Genomic DNA, 21,237 nt, shown 5'->3' on the forward strand with positions numbered 1-21,237 from the left:
CTGTGCTGACAGCTTGGAGCCTGGAGCCTGCTGTGGATTTTGTGCCTCCCTCTCTCTGCCCCAACCCACTTGCATTCTGTCTCTGTCTCTCTCAAAAATAAACATTAAAAAAAAATTTAAAACAGCTACAAAGACTTATCTTTCTTTGTAAACAAATAAATTATAAGGATGTAGAAAAACTGGAAACCTGCATACGTTGCTGGCGGGAATGCAAAGTAGTACAGGCTACTTTGGAACAATTTGGTAATTCTTCAAAAAGTTAAACACAGAGTTACCACATGACCCATATCATACTACTAGATGTATACCCAAAAGAATTGAAAATATATGTCCATACAAAAACATCACAATGTTTGTACACAATATCCACAGCAGTCTTATTTATAATCGCCAAAAGGTAGAAACAACTCAAATGTCCATAAACTGATGAATGGGTAAACAAAATGTGGTATGTCCACCTAATGGAGTATAATTCTGCGATACTGAGGAATGAGGTACTGATTCATGTTACAACATGGATGAACCTTGAAAACATCATGCTAAGTGAAAGACCCCAGACACAAAAAACCCACATAGCGTCTGATTCTATTTATATGACATGTCCAGAATAGGCAAATCCACAGAGACAGAAGGTAGATTAGTAGTTGCTTAGGATGGGGTTGGTGGGTGCCACTGGGTAGAGAGATTCTTTTGGGGGTAATGAAAATGTTCTGGAATTAGTGACAGTGATAACACAACATAGTGAATAAACTACAACTGAACTGTACACTTCAAAAGGGTGGATCTTGGGGAGCCTGGGTGGCTCAGTTGGGTAAGCATCCAACTCTTGATTTCAGCTTAGGTCATGAACTCACACTTTTGTGAGTTCAAGCCCTGCATCAGGTTCTGTGCACTGACTTCACAGAGCCTGTTTGGGATTCTCCCTCCCTCCCTCTCTCTCTGCCCCTTCCCCACTCATGCTTTCTCTGTCTCTCTCAAAATAAATAAATAAATAAATAAATAAATAAATAAATAAATAAATAAAGGGGGGGGGTGGTTCTTATGGTATATAAGTTATATCTCAATAAAAACTACATCTGATTATAAAAGTAATGTTTTAGGGGGCACCTGGATGGCTCAGTCAGTTAAGCGTTGGACTTTGGTTCAGGTCATAATCTCGTGGTTTGTGGGTTTGAGCCCCATGTTGGGCTCTGGGCTGACAGCTCAGAGCCTGGAGCCTGCTTTGGATCCTGTGTCTCCCTTTCTCTCTCTGTCCCTCCCCGATTTGTGCTCTCCCTCTCTCTCAAAAATAAATAAATAACCATTAAAAATTTTTAAAGTAATATTTTAGGAAATTACATAATAGAAATAAGTAACTACATTGTGAAAAGTTGCCATTAAAACCTCCTAATGGCAGCCCCACAGGATTACCTTTGAAGGCTATTTCCTTCTGCTACCCCTTCTCCCTGATTCTCAGGTGACCACGGTGGTGTATTTGTCCATATCACCTCCATGTCTTGTTACCCGTATCACAACCTGCCCTGCCCTGGGAAAAGAACTATAACTTTACAATAGGAAAATACTTTTTCTAGTTGCCATTTATTGAGCCCTTATTGGGTGCCAGCCAGGACAGTGTTTCACATGCATTATCTTATGTAATCTTCCCAATCTATTAGGTAGGTTCCATTATTATTCCCATTTTATAGATGAGGAAGCTATGGTTCAAGAAGTTGAAGTAACTTGTCTAAGGGCATGTGGCAGAGCTATAATTCAATAATAGCAGCAAGAATGTCACGGTCTCAGGTACCTTCCCTTGTTCATCCCCAGCCCCCTAGTAGTGAGATCCTCATCACTGGAGGTGCTCAAGAAGGACCCAAGGAAATGGAAACAATGTGCAATCGGTGAGACTAATGGCCACAAGGGTGATTTCCAGCCTTGAAAGGCAGCATTCATTTCTTTTTCCAGTACATGCTTCATTCCCATCAGAGAAAATAAGAGCTCTTCTGGACTGTGATCTTCCCTTTTCTAGACATTCACATGGTGGAACACTGCCTCTATCCTCACAAACTCCTCAATCGCCTCATCCCCCCTTCTCTGCACACATCGGAAGTGCCTTATCACAGCTCTTCCAGGATGAAGGCTCTGGGCTGCAGCAGGAAGCTGACAGGCTGGTGACTGACACCCTTGAGGCAACAGAAGTCCAGCAGCTGCTTCTCCAGAGGGGCAGAAAAGGATTCAGGGCAGATGATGGTAGTAAGAGACAAAAGACTCTGATGGCTTGAGCAAGAGCCAGGATGTCTGGCCTCAACCTCTCTGGGAAGGAGCACCCACCAGTAGCAGCAGAATGGACTGGGGGCCTGGGAACATAGCTGGAGGCAAACTTGGGAACAAGCAGCCCCCGTCAAGTGATGTGGTAGGCTGAATAGAATCTTCCCCCCTCCCCCCGATGTATATGCCTTGTATAATTGGGGCGGAATCTGTGAATGTTGATAGGGTATCATTTCCAAGATGAGGCTACTAATCCATTTACTTTGACTTAAAAGAAGAGGTTACTCTGGATGTGCCTGACCTAATCAGAGGAGGTCTTTAAAAGAGAGTAAAGTGTTAGAGACCCTCTCCTGCTGGCTTGAAGATATAAGCAGTGGTACTGTGAGAGGGCCTATGGAGAGGCCACATAGTAAGGCCCTGAGGGTGGCCTCTCATAGCTGAGAGTGGTTCTATGCTAACAGTTAACAAGAAAAAACAGGGGCACTCAGTCCTACAACTGTGAGGAATTGAATTCTGCTAACCACCTGAACAAGCTCAGAAGAGGATTCTGAGCTCCAGATGAGACCACAGACCTAACTAACATCTTGATTTCAGTCTTCTGAGACCCTGAGCAGAGCACCAGTCATGCCATGCCTGGACTCCTGACCTACAGAAACTGGGGAATAATAAATGGGTATTGTTTTAAGCTGCTTAGTTTGTGGTAAATTGCTATGCATCAATAAAAAACTAGTATAGGTGATGAGGGCTGAGAACAGTCCTCAAGGTAGCAGGGGCTTCAGAATTCACTGAGAAGCCATCAAAGCCTCCCTTCAGGGGTGGTGGGTGAAAAAAATCCACAACTTCTGGAATCAGACAAACCTGGGCTCAAATCTAAGCAGTACTATTTATTAGCTGTGTGATTCTTGGCCAAGCGCCCTTTGAGTCTATTCCTTTATCCATAAAATAGGGATAAGTACTTCTCTCACAAGCTTGTTATGAGACTTAGATGGGATAATAGTTTGCAGGAGTGCCTGGCTGGCTCTGTCAGTAGAGTGTGGGACTCTTGATCTCAGAACCTTGAGTTCGATGGGAATGTAAACTGGTGCAGCCACTCTGGAAAAAAGTATGGAGGTTCCTCAAAAAATTAAAAATAGAACTACCCTACCACCCAGCAATTGCACTATTAGGTATTTATCCAAGGGATACAGGTGTGCTGTTTCAAACGGGCACATGCACCCCAATGTTTATAGCAGAGCTATCGACAATAACCAAAGTATGGAAAGAGCCCAAATGTCCATCGACAGATGAATGGATAAAGAAGATGTGGTATATATATGCAATGGAATATTACTCGGCAATCAAAAAGAATTAAATCTTGCCATTTGCAAGTATGTGGATAGAACTAGCAGGTATTAGGTTAAGCGAAATTAGTCAGAGAAAGACAAATATCATATGACTTCACTCATATGAGGAATCTAAGATACAAAATAGATGAACATAAGGGAAGGGAAGCAAAAATAATATAAAAACAAGGAGGGGGACAAAACATAAGAGACTCTTAAATATAGAGAACAAACTAAGGGTTGCTAAGGGGTTGTGGGGAGGGGGATGGGCTAAAATGGGTAAGGGGCGTTAAGGAAGACACTTGCTGGGGTGAGCACTGGGTGTTATACATAGGGGATAAATCACTGGAATCTACTCCTGAAATCACTATTGCACTACATGCTAACTAACTTGGATGTAAATTTAAATAAATGAATAAATAAATAAATAAAAATTTTAAAAATAAAAAATAAAGATGTTAATTAATCACACATTGTTCTGAAGCCAGAAAATGACTCTATGTAAAAAAAACAAACAAACAAACAAACAAAAACCCCAAAAAACAAAAACGTGAGTTTGCGCCCCACATTGGGGGTACAGCTTACTTTAAAACACAAATAAAAAAAAGTTTGCAGGATGCAGTGACACATAATAAACCATAACCATAATTGTATTAAACAACAATGCTCCATAGCCAATCCAAGGCACTGTAAGCAATGTGGAGAGACCGACAGCAGAGAGACCAGTTGGGCCCAAGACTTTCTTAACTATGAGAGTCCCGACCTCATCCTGCGCTTCCAGCCCTTGGAGATTTGAAGAATACGAATTAAAACGCAAAGAGGTCAAAGCTTTTCCAAGTATCCTTTGGTTAGGCTGGTGGGAGAAGGTGAGGGCAGATGTTTTGAAAAGAAAAGCTTTTTTATCCTTTTGCCAGCCAGGTTCATACCCCCTAAAACCACACTGCTAGGGAGGGAAAAGAGAATGGTAGATGCTTCTGCCCTGGAGAAAAGGCCAGAGTGAGCAAGAGGAGCCTCAGTGTCCATCTTTTCTTTCCTCAGTGAGTCCAGGGATAGAGAGTGAAGGATACCAAGAGACTGTCTTATTGACTCTGGGTGGCGGCACGGTAATTCAGGCCTGGGGAAGTGGCCCAGACCACATCCTATGTCAGGATGTAGTTAATAAGTCCAGATTAGATGTTAAGAGCCTTGGAATTTAATCAATCCCATTTTCAGAGCAGTCTGCTGTCGAAACCCTACTTGTAGGGATTGGGGGCAGGCGTCTGGCCAAAGATATTGTTTTGTTTGAGGCATGCTCAGAGACTGGGACAGTCTTCGCCAACAATTTACTTAGCACAGGTTCAGTGTTAGTTATAATATATAATAATAATATTTCATGAGCCAGTAGCATACAGGATAATGTCTTCCAAAGAGTCAATAAGAAATAACACACTCCAAACCAGTGACAGATTAATTACACTATTATTCCAGACAAACTGGAGATGAAAGAAACAAAGTCCATATTTAGTTGAGGTGTACCTTTCTTGGTAGAGTCTGTCCTTCCAACTAAAAGCTGGGTATCAGCTGCCTGCCTAGATCCCTCACTATTGGAGCACATAGTAAGCAGGCCGAGGCACTGCAAGGTAGGCTGCTCTAAAGGTTACTACTCCAGGGACAATTACATGGCTTGTGACACTGCCTACAAGGAGTGGCCTTGCCAAGGCAGGAACAGATGTCCCTTATCTACCTAAAACTGCTGTGTGCTTTAATACCACTGCCAGCCAAGAGCAGCCAGCCTGGCCACGGCAGAAGCAAGTGTCTCAAGTTCTTCCAAGAACAACAAAGGGTAGTGTTGTTCAGACACTCTGGTAAGTCCTCACAGATTCTTTTTTTTTTTTTTTAAAGTTTATTATTTTGAGAGGGAGAGAGAGTGAGAGCACTCAAGTGGAGGAGGGGCAGCAAGAAAGAGGCAGAGAGAGAATCCCAAGCAGATTATGCACTGTCAGCGTGGAACCCCGATGCAGGCCTTGAACTCAGAAACCGTGAGATCATGACCTGAGCCCGAAGTTGGACGCTTAACCAACTAAGCCACCCAGGCGCCCCCTCACAAATTCTTTATATTCAGAGTTTAAAAGTCCATCATGCCCTCACCGTGCTGCCAATGACCTAAGGGTCCCCTCCGCTCCAGGTGCCATTGCTCATTCCAAAGTCTTAATATCTGGGGCGCCTGGGTGGCTCAGTCAGTTAAGCATCTGCCTTCAGCTCAGGTCATGATCTCATGGTTCATGAGCTCAAGCCCCATATCCAGCTTTCTGCTCTAAGTGCAGAGCCCACCTAGGATCTTGTATCTCTCTCTCTGCCCCCGCCCCATCTCTCTCAAAATAAACATTAAAAAAAAGTCTTAATATCCAACTTCAAAGAAATTTCAACAAAATAAATTATTCTAAACAGATTGAAACCGCAAACAACTTTGTCTAAAACAAACTTTCAAAACATGGATTTGAAATCGTAAGTCGGTACGCAACAAACACCCAGGTTAAGTCCTCAGAACTGGGGATTTGAGAGCCTTGATTGCCAGCAAACAACCTACTTTCTGAGCTTATTTCTTAATCCGTAGTGAAGTGGCTGAACTCATTTTTTAATGCTTGCCGGTTTGTGATATAAGAATAGTTACTAATAAGATCCCTTATATGTAAGCAGTTGTGTTTGTTCCCATTCTCTTATTTTAGGCTCAAACGGGGACGTTAAACAAAGAAGGTCTTTTTTTTTTTTTTTTTTTTTAATTTTTTTTTTTTTCAACGTTTTTTTATTTATTTTGGGACAGAGAGAGACAGAGCATGAACGGGGGAGGGTCAGAGAGAGAGGGAGACACAGAATCGGAAACAGGCTCCAGGCTCCGAGCCATCAGCCCAGAGCCTGACGCGGGGCTCGAACTCACGGACCGCGAGATCGTGACCTGGCTGAAGTCGGACGCTTAACCGACTGCGCCACCCAGGCGCCCCAAAGAAGGTCTTTTTATTACAACTTGACAATGTTATTATCGTTATCGGTTCCTTTTTTTTTTTTTTTCCTTAAGTAATCCCTAAGACCAAAGTGGGGCTCAAACTCACGACCCTGAAGCTCACGCTCGACTAAGAAGGCCAGGAGCCCCTTATTGTTCCCATCTTGACGTGATGAAATCGCTTCCTGAGCGGACTTGAATCAGGATACCATCTACTGCCCACCGCTCACCTTCCTTACATCCTGGCTCCTGGAAGGCCGCTGCAAACAGAAACGCGGCAGCGCGGGACAGGGCACAGCGTTGGAAATGGCTTGTCCTTAGCGCGCCGCCGTAGCCTCCCAACATCCTCGTGATACCCCGCCCTCCCGCCAAGGCGCGAGCGGCGCAGTGGGCGGGACCTCACGCTCCGCCCTCCGTGCGTCGGTGCGTGAGTCCGGCCCCCACGAGCTCCCGAGCGGCCCTTGAGTTCACACCCGGCTTCCCTTCAGCCTTAGACTGCGCGCCGCCATAGCCGTCATGCTCGGCGCCGCTCTCCGCCGTTGCGCTGTAGCAGCAGCCGCAGCCCCCCGTGCCAGCCCCCGAGGCCTCCTGTACCCAGCTCCGGGTCCCGGTTCCGCCGCCGGTAAGGCCCCCGCCGCCGCTGTTCGCGCCCGCGTGTCCTTGCGGTGACCTGGGTCCCCGCCGCCACTCGAGGGCAGGCTCGCCCAGCGGCCTAGCCCCTGCTCTGCGGGCGTGCGGCGGAACCTGGTGACCGTTGGCAGCTCTCTGTGCGGCCTCCAGTTGTGGGGGACTGGAAGACGCGGTCCCCAGGCCCCCTACCCCCGCCCCCAGCGCGACTTCCTGGTGCGGGCACCGCGGACCAGTCTGGTGTAGACCTGCTGCGGGCCCCAGTGAGGGGGCGCAGCGCACCTCTCATGCCCACTGGACCCCTTCGGTCCCTGGGCTGTGACCGTTCCCTGGCGCTGACCCCTGCAGCCATCTGACTGGGAGTGTCCGCCGCTGGCCTACAGCGCTTCGGCGAAGGTGACATTGAGCCGCTAGGCGCGTCTCACTCAGTGTAGGAGCAGGAGTGGCCCTTCCGGAGACCCCAGCATGGACACTCACAGTGTCTTCTGCGAGCACTATATGCTTACTTGTAGGACACAATATACTTTTTTTTTATCAGACCTTTCTCGGTTAGAGCTTTGTAGGTCACCTTCACTGACAGTTCTGTCATTTTAGAGACTGCTATGCTACGTTTTAATTCTTCCGTTTTTACGATGGATCGTTATGTATGGCTGCTGCTTGAGCTGTGGAAGAGAGCCTGAATATTGATAGGTCTTATGATAAGAATATTACTCTTTCTGGGCGCCTTGGTGGCTCAGTGGGTTAAACGTCCGACTTCAGCTCAGGTCATGATCTCAGGGTCCGTGGGTTTGAGCCAGGCCCTAATGCTGACAGCTCAGAGCCTGGAGCCTGCTTTGGATTCTGTGTTTCCCTCTCTCTGCCCCTCCCCTGCTTGTGCTCTCTTTCTCTCTCAAAAATGAATAAATATTAAACAATTTTTAAATTAAAGAAGATAAAAAAATAAAAAATATTACTCTTTCGAAAATTGAGTACCACAGACTCAGGAATACTGTGTTCTGCAAACATAAGGGAACCTTTATTCCGTGCTTCCAATTGGAAGTCTGATTGCAGAAGTATGAGATGTGCTGCTAATTCCTGTCTCTTATTTTGCCTTCCCCTTATGTGTTTGGGAGATTTTGTGTCCAGCACTGTACTTTTACTTAGTGTGACTGCACTTTAATCTTGGTCCGTGATGATAGTATATGCTGCATTATGAAATTTAGCCCCTAAGCATGCATATTTAACATGAACTCAAACTCAAAACTAATAAGGTTGTTCTCTTGACTCTTGAGTGTTCTAACTAGACTCTTCAGAACCTAGGAAATGTATTTCTGTTCATTCAATTTAGACTTTATCTTCTCTCATTTACAATAGGACAGAAAGGCTGACATGCACTTTATGAAGACTATCTTATAGAGGAGGAAATTGAGGCCCAACTTGAAAAACCGATTCTTTTATTAGTGGTGGAACTGTTTTCTGTTTCTTAGCCATAGTTATTTTTGGCCCATCCTGATGTTTGTCAGATTTTATGTTTTTTTTAATTTTTTCCTTACCTAAATGTTAAAGTACTACAATTTTTTCATATAGATACCTTTTAGGGAGTTTTCTTGTGGCCTCTTGAAAAGGATTGCTACCTTTTTTTTTAACGTTTATTTTTTATTTTTGAGAGGGGGAAGGGACAGACAGTGGGGAGACAGAGGATCTGAAAACGGGCTCTGCACTGACAGCAGAGAGCCCGATGTAGGGCTCAAACCCACAAACCATGAGATCATAACCTGAGCTGGTCAGAAGTTAAAGGAACTCAGCCACCCAGGTGCCCCAAGAATTGCTGCATTTTGTGGCAAGCTGGGGAAAAGGCAGAGATTTTTGGCAGACTAGGTTAAGGGGATTCATCTTAGTAAGTTTGGATATGTTGGTTTCTCTCCTAGGCATTCTATTCCCACTCTTGAGTATAATTTATAAACAAAAATCTTTATTTTAGGTGTCTTTCCCATAGACAACCTAAATATTTGCCACAAGGAGGTGGTATTGGTTACTTTTATGTTAGCTACTTTCTAGTTGCATGACCTTGGTCATGTTAATTAACATAAAGACTCAAGTTGGCCATGGCACACCTGGCTGGCTCAATGGGTAGAGCACTCAGACTCTTGATCTCAGGGGATGACTGACTATTGATCTCTGACTCTTGATCTCAAGGTGGTGAGTTTTGGCTCCACGTTGGGCGTGAATCCTACTTTAAAGGAAAAAGACTCAATTGCCTCATCTCTAAAATCAGGATATTTGGCAGTTGTGAGGTTTAAATGAAATAATGTAACTCTTAGCACCTTGCCTGGCACAAATGCTTAATATGTCTTTGCTTTATTATAGGGGATTTCATTTTTGCAAATTATACATCAGGGTTTGTTATTAGTATGAAACCAAACAGGTTGTATAAAATGAAAGTCAAAAGGATTAACATTTTGGATGGGACTATTCAAGGTCAAATGAGAGCATACTTCAAAGAGCTCTGGAAGGGTTAGCCTGAGGGGCTTCAAGTTTGCTCTAGTTAAATGGCACCCTGAATTCCAGAAGCCTCCAACTTGAAACAATCGTTTTCCAGTAACTGCTGAATTAAAATGTTTTAAATAGTGGTTAGATTCTTTTAGTCAACCCTTAAAACTTAACACAACCCTAGCTCCTATAACCCTACCCTGATAACTTAGGAAAGTGAGTTTCTTGGCATAGGGCTGAATTGAGGTAGCACTTATTTTTTAAGTTTATTTATTTTGAGAGAGAGAGAGAGAGAGAGAGAGAGAGAGAGAACGTGTGCACCTGCACTAGCAGGGGAGGGGCAGAGAGAGAATCCCAAGCAGGCTCTGCATTGTCCGTGCAGAGCCCAATTCAGGGCTCCATCCCACAACCATGAGATCATGATCTGAACCGAAGTCCAATTGGTTCACCAACTGAGCCACCCAGGCGCCCCTAGGTAGCATTTTTAATCACTTTCCAACCTTCTTTTCAGCACTGTTCCCACACTTCTAGATTTCCAGCCTTTGAGTCCCAAAGTCCATGCTGTTCTTCAGCCTTGCACCTCAACAACGCCACCTTTGAGCTTGTTCTAGTGCCCTTTGCCATTATTCGTTTCTTTCCATTTCTCCTAGAATTACCACCACCAAAATGTCCATTTGGGGGGCTTTATCCAAGCTGACTAGTAATTAGTGGAAAGCTGTCTGATTTAACTAAATTTAAACTAAAGGGATTAATTTTTCTGAATATGTTAGCTTTTTTTTTCTTTTAAATAGTGTGCTTAACTGAATGCCAAAAAGTAGTGTTAGAAATACCTTTTTAGACTGAGTTTGTAGAAATGTCTCAGTTTTCAGGTACATGCTTCTCTTTTCCTACTCTGGAACCTTCAGGTTGTATGAAAGCACTGCACAGTTGTTTTCCAAAATACTTTGCCTTGCAAACCTCAAACCTAAGTGGAAATGCTGTATGAAAGTTGGGTTAGTAGGGGAAGGAAAGAATGCCTATATAGTTTACTTAAAAATCAAAACGTTAAACATATGATAGGCATGTCCACAGTGAGGAGAATAGATCCTACTCCTACCCATTACTGAAATTAGGAATACAGTTTATTTTTTATTTATTTATTTATTTATTTTTACTTCGAGAGGAATACAATTTAAACCATGTGGGAGAACCTGATTTTGCCATGCTAGAAGGGGGATGTATGTTCGCAGTGTGTGTTTGGTATTTTAAATAGTTGTTACCCATTAAGTTTTTTGGGAATACAACCAGTTTGTAATTTGGGACTTCCAGAAGGATGGTGAACAAATTATTGAAGGTGATCCATTGTTCTCCTTGACTAGGATGTGTAGTTGCTGATCATCTTTTTCTTTTGTTAGAAAACAAAACAAAGCTGCCAGCCATCTAGTGAAATCATGCCCAGCAGTGAGCAAAAGGAATTGATTATCATGAAACACTTCTGGGTGGTTGGAAAGGTACTTGTAATAATTACCTCTGGGGAAGGAATAGATATATTTCATTTGTCTTGAGTAAGTACTTAGAAATAGATTTACTAGGTGGTATGGTGAGTGTATTTAACTTGTCTTCCAAAGTGGTTGTAACATTTTATACTTGTGCTTTAAGTATTCAGCTAAGGATAATTTTAGTTTTTGAAAAAGATAGCTTCTAAATTTTTGATAACAGTGGGTTAGAGGATTGTTGTGACCTATACATTCTGATATATTAAATGTGAATATTAGTACTGTAAGAGTTAAGTATCCACATACTTTTGATGATGAAATGTTTGCACTTATCAAATATATTTAGGTCTAGAGATACATTATTTTTTCTTGTCATAGAAGTTAAAGCATGGCCAATTCCAGCCCATTTACATACATGTCCTACTTCATTCTGGGCTTGGATAATGGAGATATTTAGGTCTCTGGGAAGATTGGAACTTGTGCTGTGGTCCCCTGTGACTAATGGCAAGTATTTTGCTATGGCTCAAATGGTAATTTAAGTGAGAATCTTTTCACTTGATATAGCAGTGACAGTCCCATCTCCAGAACTAGCTAGTCGTTCATATCTTCATCTTTTTCTGTTTTCTTTTATTTTTCTCTGCTTTCTCCTGCCATTTATTGCATTAAGGATGTATAGGAATAGGGGCCCCTGGCTGGTACAGTCCATAGAGCATGTGACTTGGGGTTGTGAGTTCAAACAACATATTGGGCATAGAGTTTACTTTTAAAAAAAAAATGTTCAAGATATTCCTTACATTTGGGGTGCCTGGGTGGCTTAGTCTGTTAAGCATCCAACTCTTTGAGCTCAGGTCATGATCTCACGGTTTGTGAGATCAAGCCCCACTTCAGTTAATAAACATCTGACTCTAGATTTCGGCCCAGGTCATGGTCGACCCCTGCATCGTGCTCTGCATTGACAGCATGGAGCCTGCTTGGATTCTTTCTCTGCCCCTCTCCTGGTTGCACTCGTACTTTCTCTATATATATAAATAAATTTAAAAAAAAAAGAGAGAATTGGAATGGGCATTTTTTAAAATTAGGAATTAATACTGTGCTTATCATAAAAATTCAGACATTGTGGAAGGGTATAAAGAAATAGTTTTTCCTAGGGTGCCTGGGTGGTTAAGCATCTGACTCTTGATCTCAGTTCAGGTCGTGTGTGATCTCACAGTTTGTAAGTTCGAGCCCTGCATTGCTGACAGTGCAGAGCTCACTTGGGATTCTCTCTCTGTCCCCTCTCCTGATCTTACTTACTCTCTCTCTCTCTCTCTCTCTCTCTCTCCCTCCCTCTCCCTCTCCCCCCCTCTCTCTCCCCCTCCCTCCCTCTCCCCCCCCCATAAATAAATAAACACAAAATAGTTTTTTCTTCCAAAGAACCACTTTTAGCAATTCGAAGCCAGCATTACGCATTAGAGGGAAAAGATTTTTTCTTTCTTTTTTTTTTTGTTTAAAAATTTTTTAACGTTTATTTATTTTTGAGACAGAGACAGAGCATGAATGGGGGAGGGTCAGAGAGAGGGACACAGAATCTGAAACAGGCTCCAGGCTCTGAGCTGTCAGCACAGAGCCCGACGCGGGGCTGGAACCCACGGACCGCGAGATCATGACCTGAGCCGAAGTCGGACGCTCAACCGACTGAGCCACCCAGGCGCCCCAGGGAAAAGATTTTTTTCATATCAATATATAAAATTTTTTCCAAATGTTTATTTTTGAGAGAGAGAGCAAGCACGCAAGCAGGGGAGGGGTAGAGAAAGGGGGAGACAGGATCTAAAGCAGGTTCTGTACTGACAACAGAGCCCGATATGGGGCTTGAACTTGAGAACCTAGAGATCATGACCTGAGCCAAAGTCAGATGCTTAACTGACTGAGCCACCCAAATGCCCCATCGTATCAGTATAGAAGATTTGTTTCATTTGACCTGCTGAGTAATTTTCCTACCATAATGTATATACTTGATTCAGAATTTAATGCATTGAATATATTTAACACCACTGAACTGTGCACTTAAAAGTGGTTAAAATGGTAAATTTGTTGTATATATTTCAACACAATTTAAAAAAGAAAACCAACAACAACAAAAAAAACCCCAGTGTATTAACAGGATACATCAAGTAGTGTTTCTTTCTGAACATTGAACTCATTGCTCTTTTTTCATTGCAGCTGTCCAGTCAGTTCGCTGCTACTCCCATGGGTCACATGAAACAGATGAGGAGTTTGATGCTCGCTGGGTGACATACTTCAACAAGCCAGATATTGATGCCTGGGAATTGCGTAAAGGTAATTGGAACATAGGCATATTTGTCTACTTTGGCATAGAATTGGGAAATAGTTTGTAGTGTTTGACTACTCTGTTGAAAACAACTATTTGGAAAATATGCATCATGTAAGCATAGGTATTATCATGCAGCTTTCAGTTGGGAAAGTTTATGACTTTTGGGGCCAGATAATTCTTTGCTGCAAGGGCTATCCTTCGCATTATAGGATGTTTAGCAGCATCCTTGGCAACTGTCTGCTGGGAGACAAAATCACCCCTGATTGAAAGTCACTGTTAAATGATAGGTCAATGTGAACAAGAGTTAACACTTTTGTCCTTTATAGATAATTTAAGGAAGTAGTTATTTGGTTCTCCTCCCATCTCGGTAATAGTTTGGGTTTTTTGTTATTTTCATTCTAAGTTATGATTTGTCTCTTGTGTTCAGTCTAAGTAAGCTAGAACTTGTTTTTCCTAATTGTAGATGTGTACTGAACACGAGTAGGTAACATTAATGATAACTAGTCTAATAGGTAGCTAAGTAATTTTAAGAGTAGGTAATTTAGTTCAGTCTCTGTGACCATATTCTTTTTTTTCTTTTTTGTTTTTTGTTTTTTTAATGTTTATTTATTTTTGAGACAGAGAGAGACAGAGCATGAATGGGGGAGGGGCAGAGAGAGAGAGGGAGACACAGAATCTGAAACAAGCTCCAGGCTCTGAGCCGTCAGCACAGAGCCCGACGCGGGGCTCGAACTCACGGACCGTGAGATCATGACCTGAGCCGAAGTCGGACGCTTAACCGACTGAGCCACCCAGGTGCCCCTCTTTTTTGTTTTTAAGAGAGAGAGAGAGAGCACGCTTAAGTGAGAGAAGAGCAGAGAGGGGAGAGAGAGAAGTGGGGCTCATCCTATACAGGGCTCATCCGAAATGGGGCTCGTGCTCACCTGAAGCAGGGCTCACCCAATACAGGACTTGAACTCAGGAACCATGAAATCATGACCTGAGCTGAAATCACATGCTTAATTGACTGAGCCACCCAGGTGCCCCTCCGTGACTATATTCTACCATTGTAGTCACTGTGTCTTTTGTTTATGTATTTCAAAATAATTAAAAGCGAGAAACCTAAGTGATTCACATTTATCCACAGGAATAATAATCCTTATTTTGCTGCAACCAGGAAAATCCTTACTGAATAATCTTGAGTAGCAGTAATGAAAAGAACAGCAATTCTGCACTTCCATTAAGAGAATCTTAAATTTTATTATGTGTCATTTTGTGCAAAGCTGAAAGTAATTATGCCCAGTCATTTTCTGGTTGAATGTGCACTAATGCTTCTCTGTATCTACTTAATGTCCTCATTTGAGCTTCATTAACTCTCCCTAAGCATTTCTCTGGTTGTTTTTAGATTATTTTCCAACCAAATCTATCTTAAAGCAACAAAAGTACATACACTGTGTAAGAGTTAAGGATATGAGTTGAAAATGACTCTTGGGGCGTCTGTTCGTGAGATTGAGCTGCCGTTGGGCTCTGTGCTGACACTGCAGAGCCTGCTTGGGATTCTCTCTTTCCCTAGCTCTCTCTCAAAATAAATAAAGAAAAAATGACCCTCTTGTTTGAAAAGAAACCAGCTAATTATGAAAATTATATTTGCATGTAAGAAGACTCTTGGTTTTTGGTTGTTTTTTGTTTTTTTCTTTAATCTGCATGCTATTGCATAGTTCTTTCACTGTGGAAGATCCACTGTGGTCTTACTATCTAGAATTTGTTAAAGGTAGGTTCTCTTTTTTTCTTTTTTTTTTTTTTTGAGAGAGAGAGAGAGGAGGGGACAGAACCACAAGTAGACTCTGAGCTGTTAGCACAGAGCCTGAAGCGGAGCTCAAACTCACAAACCGTGAGATCATGACCTGAGCCAAAATCAAGAGTTGGATGCTCAACCCAATGAGCCACCCAGGCACCCCTAGATTCTGTTATTTTTATAGATAAAAGAATAGAGGCCAAACAGACAAGATCATGTGTCTTTGACTCAGTAAAAATATAAGTAAGTATATTGTAATTTCTATGAGGATATCTCAGGTTGATATGGCTCTTGTTTTTAATTTGACAGGAATGAACACGCTTGTTGGCTATGATCTGGTTCCAGAACCTAAAATCATTGATGCTGCTTTGCGGGCATGCAGACGGTTAAATGATTTTGCTAGTGCAGTTCGCATCCTAGAGGTTGTTAAGGTCAGTGAAGTAACAATGCTAAATAAAGTTTTTCTGGAAGTGGGTGGGCTGTTGTTAAGTATCAGCATATTATGTGTTTTTGAATTTGTTGAAATAACCTAAAATTAGTTCTGATATAGCTAGAGGAAATGTAGGTTGCAACTAAGTCTTTCTGGGGGGCAGTTTGGCAAAATTTATGCAAGGTTTTAGAAATTGTGCTTGATACCCATTTGTTCAGCATTTGAGAATTTATCTTAAGGAAATAATTAAGGATGTACAAAAGTTTAACTATAGTTTATCTTTGTTCTATTTGTGATATGAAGTTAAATATTAGTGGTTTCTTAAGATGAGACTTTTCAAGAGGTTATCTATTAATAGTGTGGAAATGTATTTAACATTAAACATTGATAGTATATTAATTGAAGAAACTTCAATTTTTGTGGTGTGATCTCATACATAGTTCATTTGATACCTATGATCAAATGATTACATTTTAAACAAGAATTTTATAATTTAAAAAAATACAATTAAGGAGACCTAGAATTTGTTAAAGGCAGAAGAATAACAGCTTGTTATTGTCTTAGTTCATTTGACTTTTTAATATTTGTCCTTGAGGAACTTTGTGAAAATACAGGTATAATTATATATTATGGTGAGTATTTGTCAAAACTCTTTTGCCCTGGAAATCGGTAGTCTTTTCAAGTCTGTAAGAAGGAAAGTGTGACATTACTTTATCTACAATGGGTAAAATAATTAAGGGTTCTGTAGGCTATCAATCCATTCAGCACCAGTACTTAATTTAGTTAAGGTCTCAAATTGGAGGCAAATTTAAAAACTTTTTCTTGTGTTAACTTAATTATTCCTGTAGCCTGCTGGGCATGTTTAATTACCTTTACAAAATTCTGTCATCACCACCTTTTCTTGTAACTCAAGGCTTTATCCAGGCTTTAAAATGTTATGTTTTATTTTGTTTTGTTTCTGGATTTAGTCTAATGGTCTTAGTTTTTCTCAAGGTGCTTTAAAGCCTACCTTGAATAGCGCCTACATAGCTTGTTGGACTAATAAGTTAAAAGTATGTGACTTGTATTCTCTGCTATTAGCCTCTGCATACGTGATTAAAAGCATTCTCAAGTTCATTTTTTTAATAGAAATAGCTTTTCAGAGAGCTAAATGTGAATATTTTCTTTGCCATCAGGACAAAGCAGGACCTCATAAGGAAATCTACCCCTATGTCATCCAGGAACTTAGACCAACTTTAAATGAACTGGGAATCTCCACTCCAGAGGAACTGGGCCTTGACAAAGTGTAAACCCCATGGGTAAGCAACACACCGCTGAATAAAGGCAGGAAATGAATCCAGGAAGGGGGAGTCAATGACATTTCAGTGTTCTCAGAGTAAGACCTTTTTAATGGCCTCCTTAGAGGCCATGAACATAGAGATTTAGAGAGTACTAATGATAGGTTTAAGGAGCTAGAATTGTCATTTTTAGTTGTTATAATTGTTCTTTTACTGTTGTAATGGCAAGAAGACGCCTCTAATTAAAAATCCATATAAAATATTTCAAACGTAAAGAATAGCATATGGGGTGCCTGGGTGGCTCAGTCATTTAAGTGGCTGACTCTTGATTTTGGCTCAGGTCACGATCTCATGGTTCGTGGGATCAAGCCCTGCCTCAGGCTATTTGCTGACAGCACAGAGCCTGCTTGGAATTCTCTCTCTTCCTCTCTCTCCCACTCATGCGTGCGCACTCTCTCTCTCACAAAATAAATCAACATTAAAAAAAAAAGAATAGCATATACAATAAATGTAATCACACCCAGATCTTTCAGATATTAATATTTTGCCATAGTTGCTTCATTTTCCCTCTAAGAAATGACTGGTTTCACAGAGTTGAAACCCTCTGTGCACCCTTCCCTAATTCCAGCCCTTTTACCTCCCCCAAACTAAAGGTAATCCACTGCATATAAGGTATTTGTTACACATGTTTTTGTACATCTGTTTATTTTTAACGACAGAGTTTTATTAATTTGATGCATTTGTTTTTGTTAAGTTAGAATTTAATAGTCAAGTAAATATTCACTGATAAAAAACCTTATTTGATGGGGCGTGTGGGTGGCTCAGTCGGTAAGCATCCAACTTCGGCTCAGGTCATGATCTCACACTCTGGGTTTGAGCCCCGCATCAAGCTCTGTGCTGACAGCTCAGAGCCTGGAACCTGCTTCAGATTCTGTGTCTCCCTTTCTCTCTGCACCTCCCCCACTCACGCTCTCTCTCTTTCTCTCTCTCTCTCTCAAAAATAAACATTAAAAAAAAACTTATTTGATACCTTGTTCTCTGTGGGAAGGCAGGTAATAAAAACAGCCACAAGATTGTCTAGGTAGTGAGGAGTGTGCAGAAAATCTTTTGTTTTACAAAGGATTTTGTAAAGCAGGAACTCAATTTTATTTTATTTAATAAACATACATAGTGTATGTAACTCTTACTATGTCAGGTGCTGTTTTAAGTGCTCTATAAATATTAATTCTTTTTCTTCTTTTCTTTTTTTAAGTAGTGAAGCCCAATGCAGGGCTCTCATGACTCAGATCAAGTCCTGAGCTAAGATCAAGAGTCAGACACTTTACTGATAAGTCATGGAGGTGCCCCAATATTAACTCATTTAATCTTCATAAACTGTCCCATGAGACAGTACTATCATTTATTTATTTTTATTTTTTGAGAGAGAGAGATAGAGCACAAGCAGGGGAGGGGCAGAGAGAGAAGGAGACACAGAATCCGAAGCAGGCTCCAGGCTCTGAGCTGTCAGCACAGAGCCTGACACGGGGCTTGAACTCACAAACCGTGAGATCATGACCTGAGCCGAAGTCTGACGCTTAACCAACTGAACCACCCAGGCGCCCCGAGGTAGAACTATCATTAGAATTATTCTCCTTTTCCTATTTTACTGATGAGGAAACTGAGACACCTTCTCCAAAGTCATACAGCTAGTACTAGAACTCACACTTAAACCTAGGCAGTCCAGCTCCAGAGTCCATTGCTCTTACTATGCTGCACATCCTGTTTAGGCATTTACTAAGGCCATATTCATTCCTCAGAGGTAAACAATGAGGCTTAAATAGAGAATTTGCTTCCTAAGACATTTATTTTTAAAATAGTGGAACTAAAGTGTCTTATAAAAGTGCACCCAAGGGATCCCCACCTGGCTCAGTCGATGGAGCATACAGTTCTTAATCTCACAGTCATGAGTTCAAGCCCCATGTTGGGCATGGAGCCTACTTTAAGAAGAGAAAGCAAAAAGTGCACCCAGAATTATTGAAGGAGCTAATGTCAGATCCCTCAAAAGATAAAGATCCTTTGAGCCCGGTTAAACGTTTTAGAGCAGGAGTCTTAATTTTATCTTTGTCCACTCCCATACTACTACTACTGCCACTACTAACTACTACTACCACCACCACCACTAACACCACTACCACCACCACCAGCACTTCCTCCTCCTCCTCTTCTTCCTCCTCCTCCTCCTTCCCCCTCCCTCCTAAACTCAGATAGCTCATCTTTGTAATAAATGGAAATATTTTTAATGTGTGTACTAATGATTTCTATGAGAAAATGAGGCATTCGGAATAGAATATTTCCTACTTACATTTTTGAAGCTCTTGTCTGTTGTTCATATTACGTAATGGACTCTTATAAGGTTGTCTAAACACTTTAGCTTAATTTTTATTTTATCAAGTAGTATTGTAAGGAGTTTAGAAGATCTTTGTTATTATATAGGATATATTCCAGCTGTGATGATATTCTTTCTTTTTTAATATATTTTTTAAAAATTTTGTTTAGTATTTTTATTATTATTATTTTTTAATGTTTTATTTATTTTTGAAAGAGTGAGAGAGAGCACACACACTCCTGCGGGGGAGGGGCAGAGAGCGAGGGGGACAGAGGATCCAAAGCGGGTTCTGTGCTGACAGCAGAGAGACCGATGCAGGGCTTAACCTCAGGAACTGTGAGATTATGACCTGAGCCAAAGTCAGGGGTTAAATGACTGAGCCACCCAGGTGCCCCTAAAAATTTTTTTGAAAGGCAATTCCCTAGCATTTTTCTGACTGGAAAAGAGGACTACCCCAGTAAGTACTAGGTGTGTAAACAACAAAAAGGCGCAGAGCCAGTCCCTTGTGAGTTGGGTATAGGCAGGAGTAAGTAAGAACAGAAAAGGCTACACAGAGACAGTGATTTCCCTGGACCGTTGCTCTAAAGAAGGTTAATTTTAGGGCACCTGACTGGCTCAGTTGGAAGAGCATACAACTTTTTTTTTTTTATGTTTTATTTATTTCTGAGAGAGAGAAACCAAGCATGAGTGGGGGAGGGGCAAGAGAGAGAGGAAGACAGAATCCAAAGCAGGCTCCAGACTCTGAGGTGTCAGCACAGGGTCCGATGTGGAGCTCGAACCCATGAACCATGAGATCATGACCTGAGCCGAAGTTGGATGCTTAACCGACTGAGCCACCCAGGTGCCCCGCAACTCTTGATCTCAGTCATAAGTTTCAGCCCTGTGTTGGGTGTAGAGGTTACTTAAATAAAAAACTTTTTTAAAAAAGGTTATTTTTAGTAAGATTTCTATGCTTCCTTTATTTTTCTAGCTAATTCTTCCTGTTTTCTCTTACAGATGGGCTTCTCAAGGATTTATTCATAATGCTACTTGATTGTAAACAATCACCTGGAAATACTGATGATAACATATTACCTTATTTGAACAAGTTTTCCTTTATTGAGTACCAAACCATGTAATGATAACTTGGACTTTAATAAAAGGGAAATGAGTTTGAACTGAAATTAGGTATTGTTCCATGTGTTTGCTTTGAAAAGCAGAAAATGAACTATCATAGAGCCATTGATTTCATGGGTTTTTTGCCACTGTATGCTGAGAAAACTTCTTAACTGGCTATGATAGATTTGGAGGCTTTCAGTGCCTAAAGAGCTAATAAATAGGTTTACCTCTTGAGAGAATTAATAAAATACACAAATCCCATCTTACTTGAAAGCCACATAATATTGGAGACCCAGCTGTTGGAGAACCAGACTTATAGGTCTGAGGAATTTCTAGGATAGCCATTCAGACTACAGTTTCAGAGGAATGGGATTAATACTAGGTTGAGGTTAAAGCTAAGGAAATGTTAGTAAAATTCATTTTGGTAAGTGATCAACACAAATAACCTTTTATGAAAAAGACTGATTCCCCACCAAAAAGCTCCCCTCCCCTTTTTAAAAAAGGAGAAAGGTAAATAAACAAAAACAGCCACATATGTTTATTTAATTGCATGGTTGGTAGATGTGGTTTTTAGCTTTGACCCCTCTGTGGGCTAGCTCTTTCCCCCTCGTTCCATGTAGTATAATGTCCCAGTCACACTGCTCTGTTTTTCCTCCAAATTCTCTTCATGTTGCTTCCCTCTAGAAATGACATGAACCATCAACGTAGGTCTGCTCTCTCAAATCCTAGAGGTGGAGAGGGGGTGGAGCAATCACATATACAAAGACCTCACGACAGGTTTTAAAAGTTCTGTGAACATAGGGGCACCTGGAAGTGTCTGACTTCAGCTCAAGTCATGATCTCACAGTTTGTGGGTTCAAGCCCC

The 21,237-nt window shown here is 41.5% G+C and overlaps 1 protein-coding gene across 1 annotated transcript; it reads left to right on the forward strand.

Moving 5' to 3' along the window:
* The first annotated feature begins 6,961 nt into the window (after positions 1-6,961).
* LOC109262678 (cytochrome c oxidase subunit 5A, mitochondrial) lies at positions 6,962-20,437 on the forward strand. The gene is made up of 5 exons (XM_053888838.1): positions 6,962-7,168; positions 13,317-13,433; positions 15,512-15,633; positions 16,808-16,930; positions 20,271-20,437. The coding sequence occupies exons 1-4, from the start codon at positions 7,063-7,065 to the stop codon at positions 16,919-16,921; spliced, it is 459 nt and encodes a 152-aa protein (XP_053744813.1). The 5' UTR covers positions 6,962-7,062; the 3' UTR covers positions 16,922-16,930; positions 20,271-20,437.
* The last annotated feature ends 800 nt before the right edge of the window (positions 20,438-21,237 follow it).

The sequence above is a fragment of the Panthera pardus genome, unplaced genomic scaffold (genome assembly GCF_024362965.1).
Source record: "Panthera pardus isolate Hobbes unplaced genomic scaffold, ASM2436296v1 HiC_scaffold_24, whole genome shotgun sequence".
In the NCBI taxonomy this organism is placed as follows: Eukaryota; Metazoa; Chordata; class Mammalia; order Carnivora; family Felidae; genus Panthera; species Panthera pardus.

Bases quoted from the DNA above. Each gene is read 5' to 3' on its own strand.
- LOC109262678 (XM_053888838.1), top strand. From the start codon at position 7,063: ATGCTCGGCGCCGCTCTCCGCCGTTGCGCTGTAGCAGCAGCCGCAGCC. The intron at 7,169-13,316 runs GTAAGGCCCCCG...TTTTCATTGCAG, and splicing joins GGGTCCCGGTTCCGCCGCCG to CTGTCCAGTCAGTTCGCTGC. The intron at 13,434-15,511 runs GTAATTGGAACA...TTAATTTGACAG, and splicing joins TGCCTGGGAATTGCGTAAAG to GAATGAACACGCTTGTTGGC.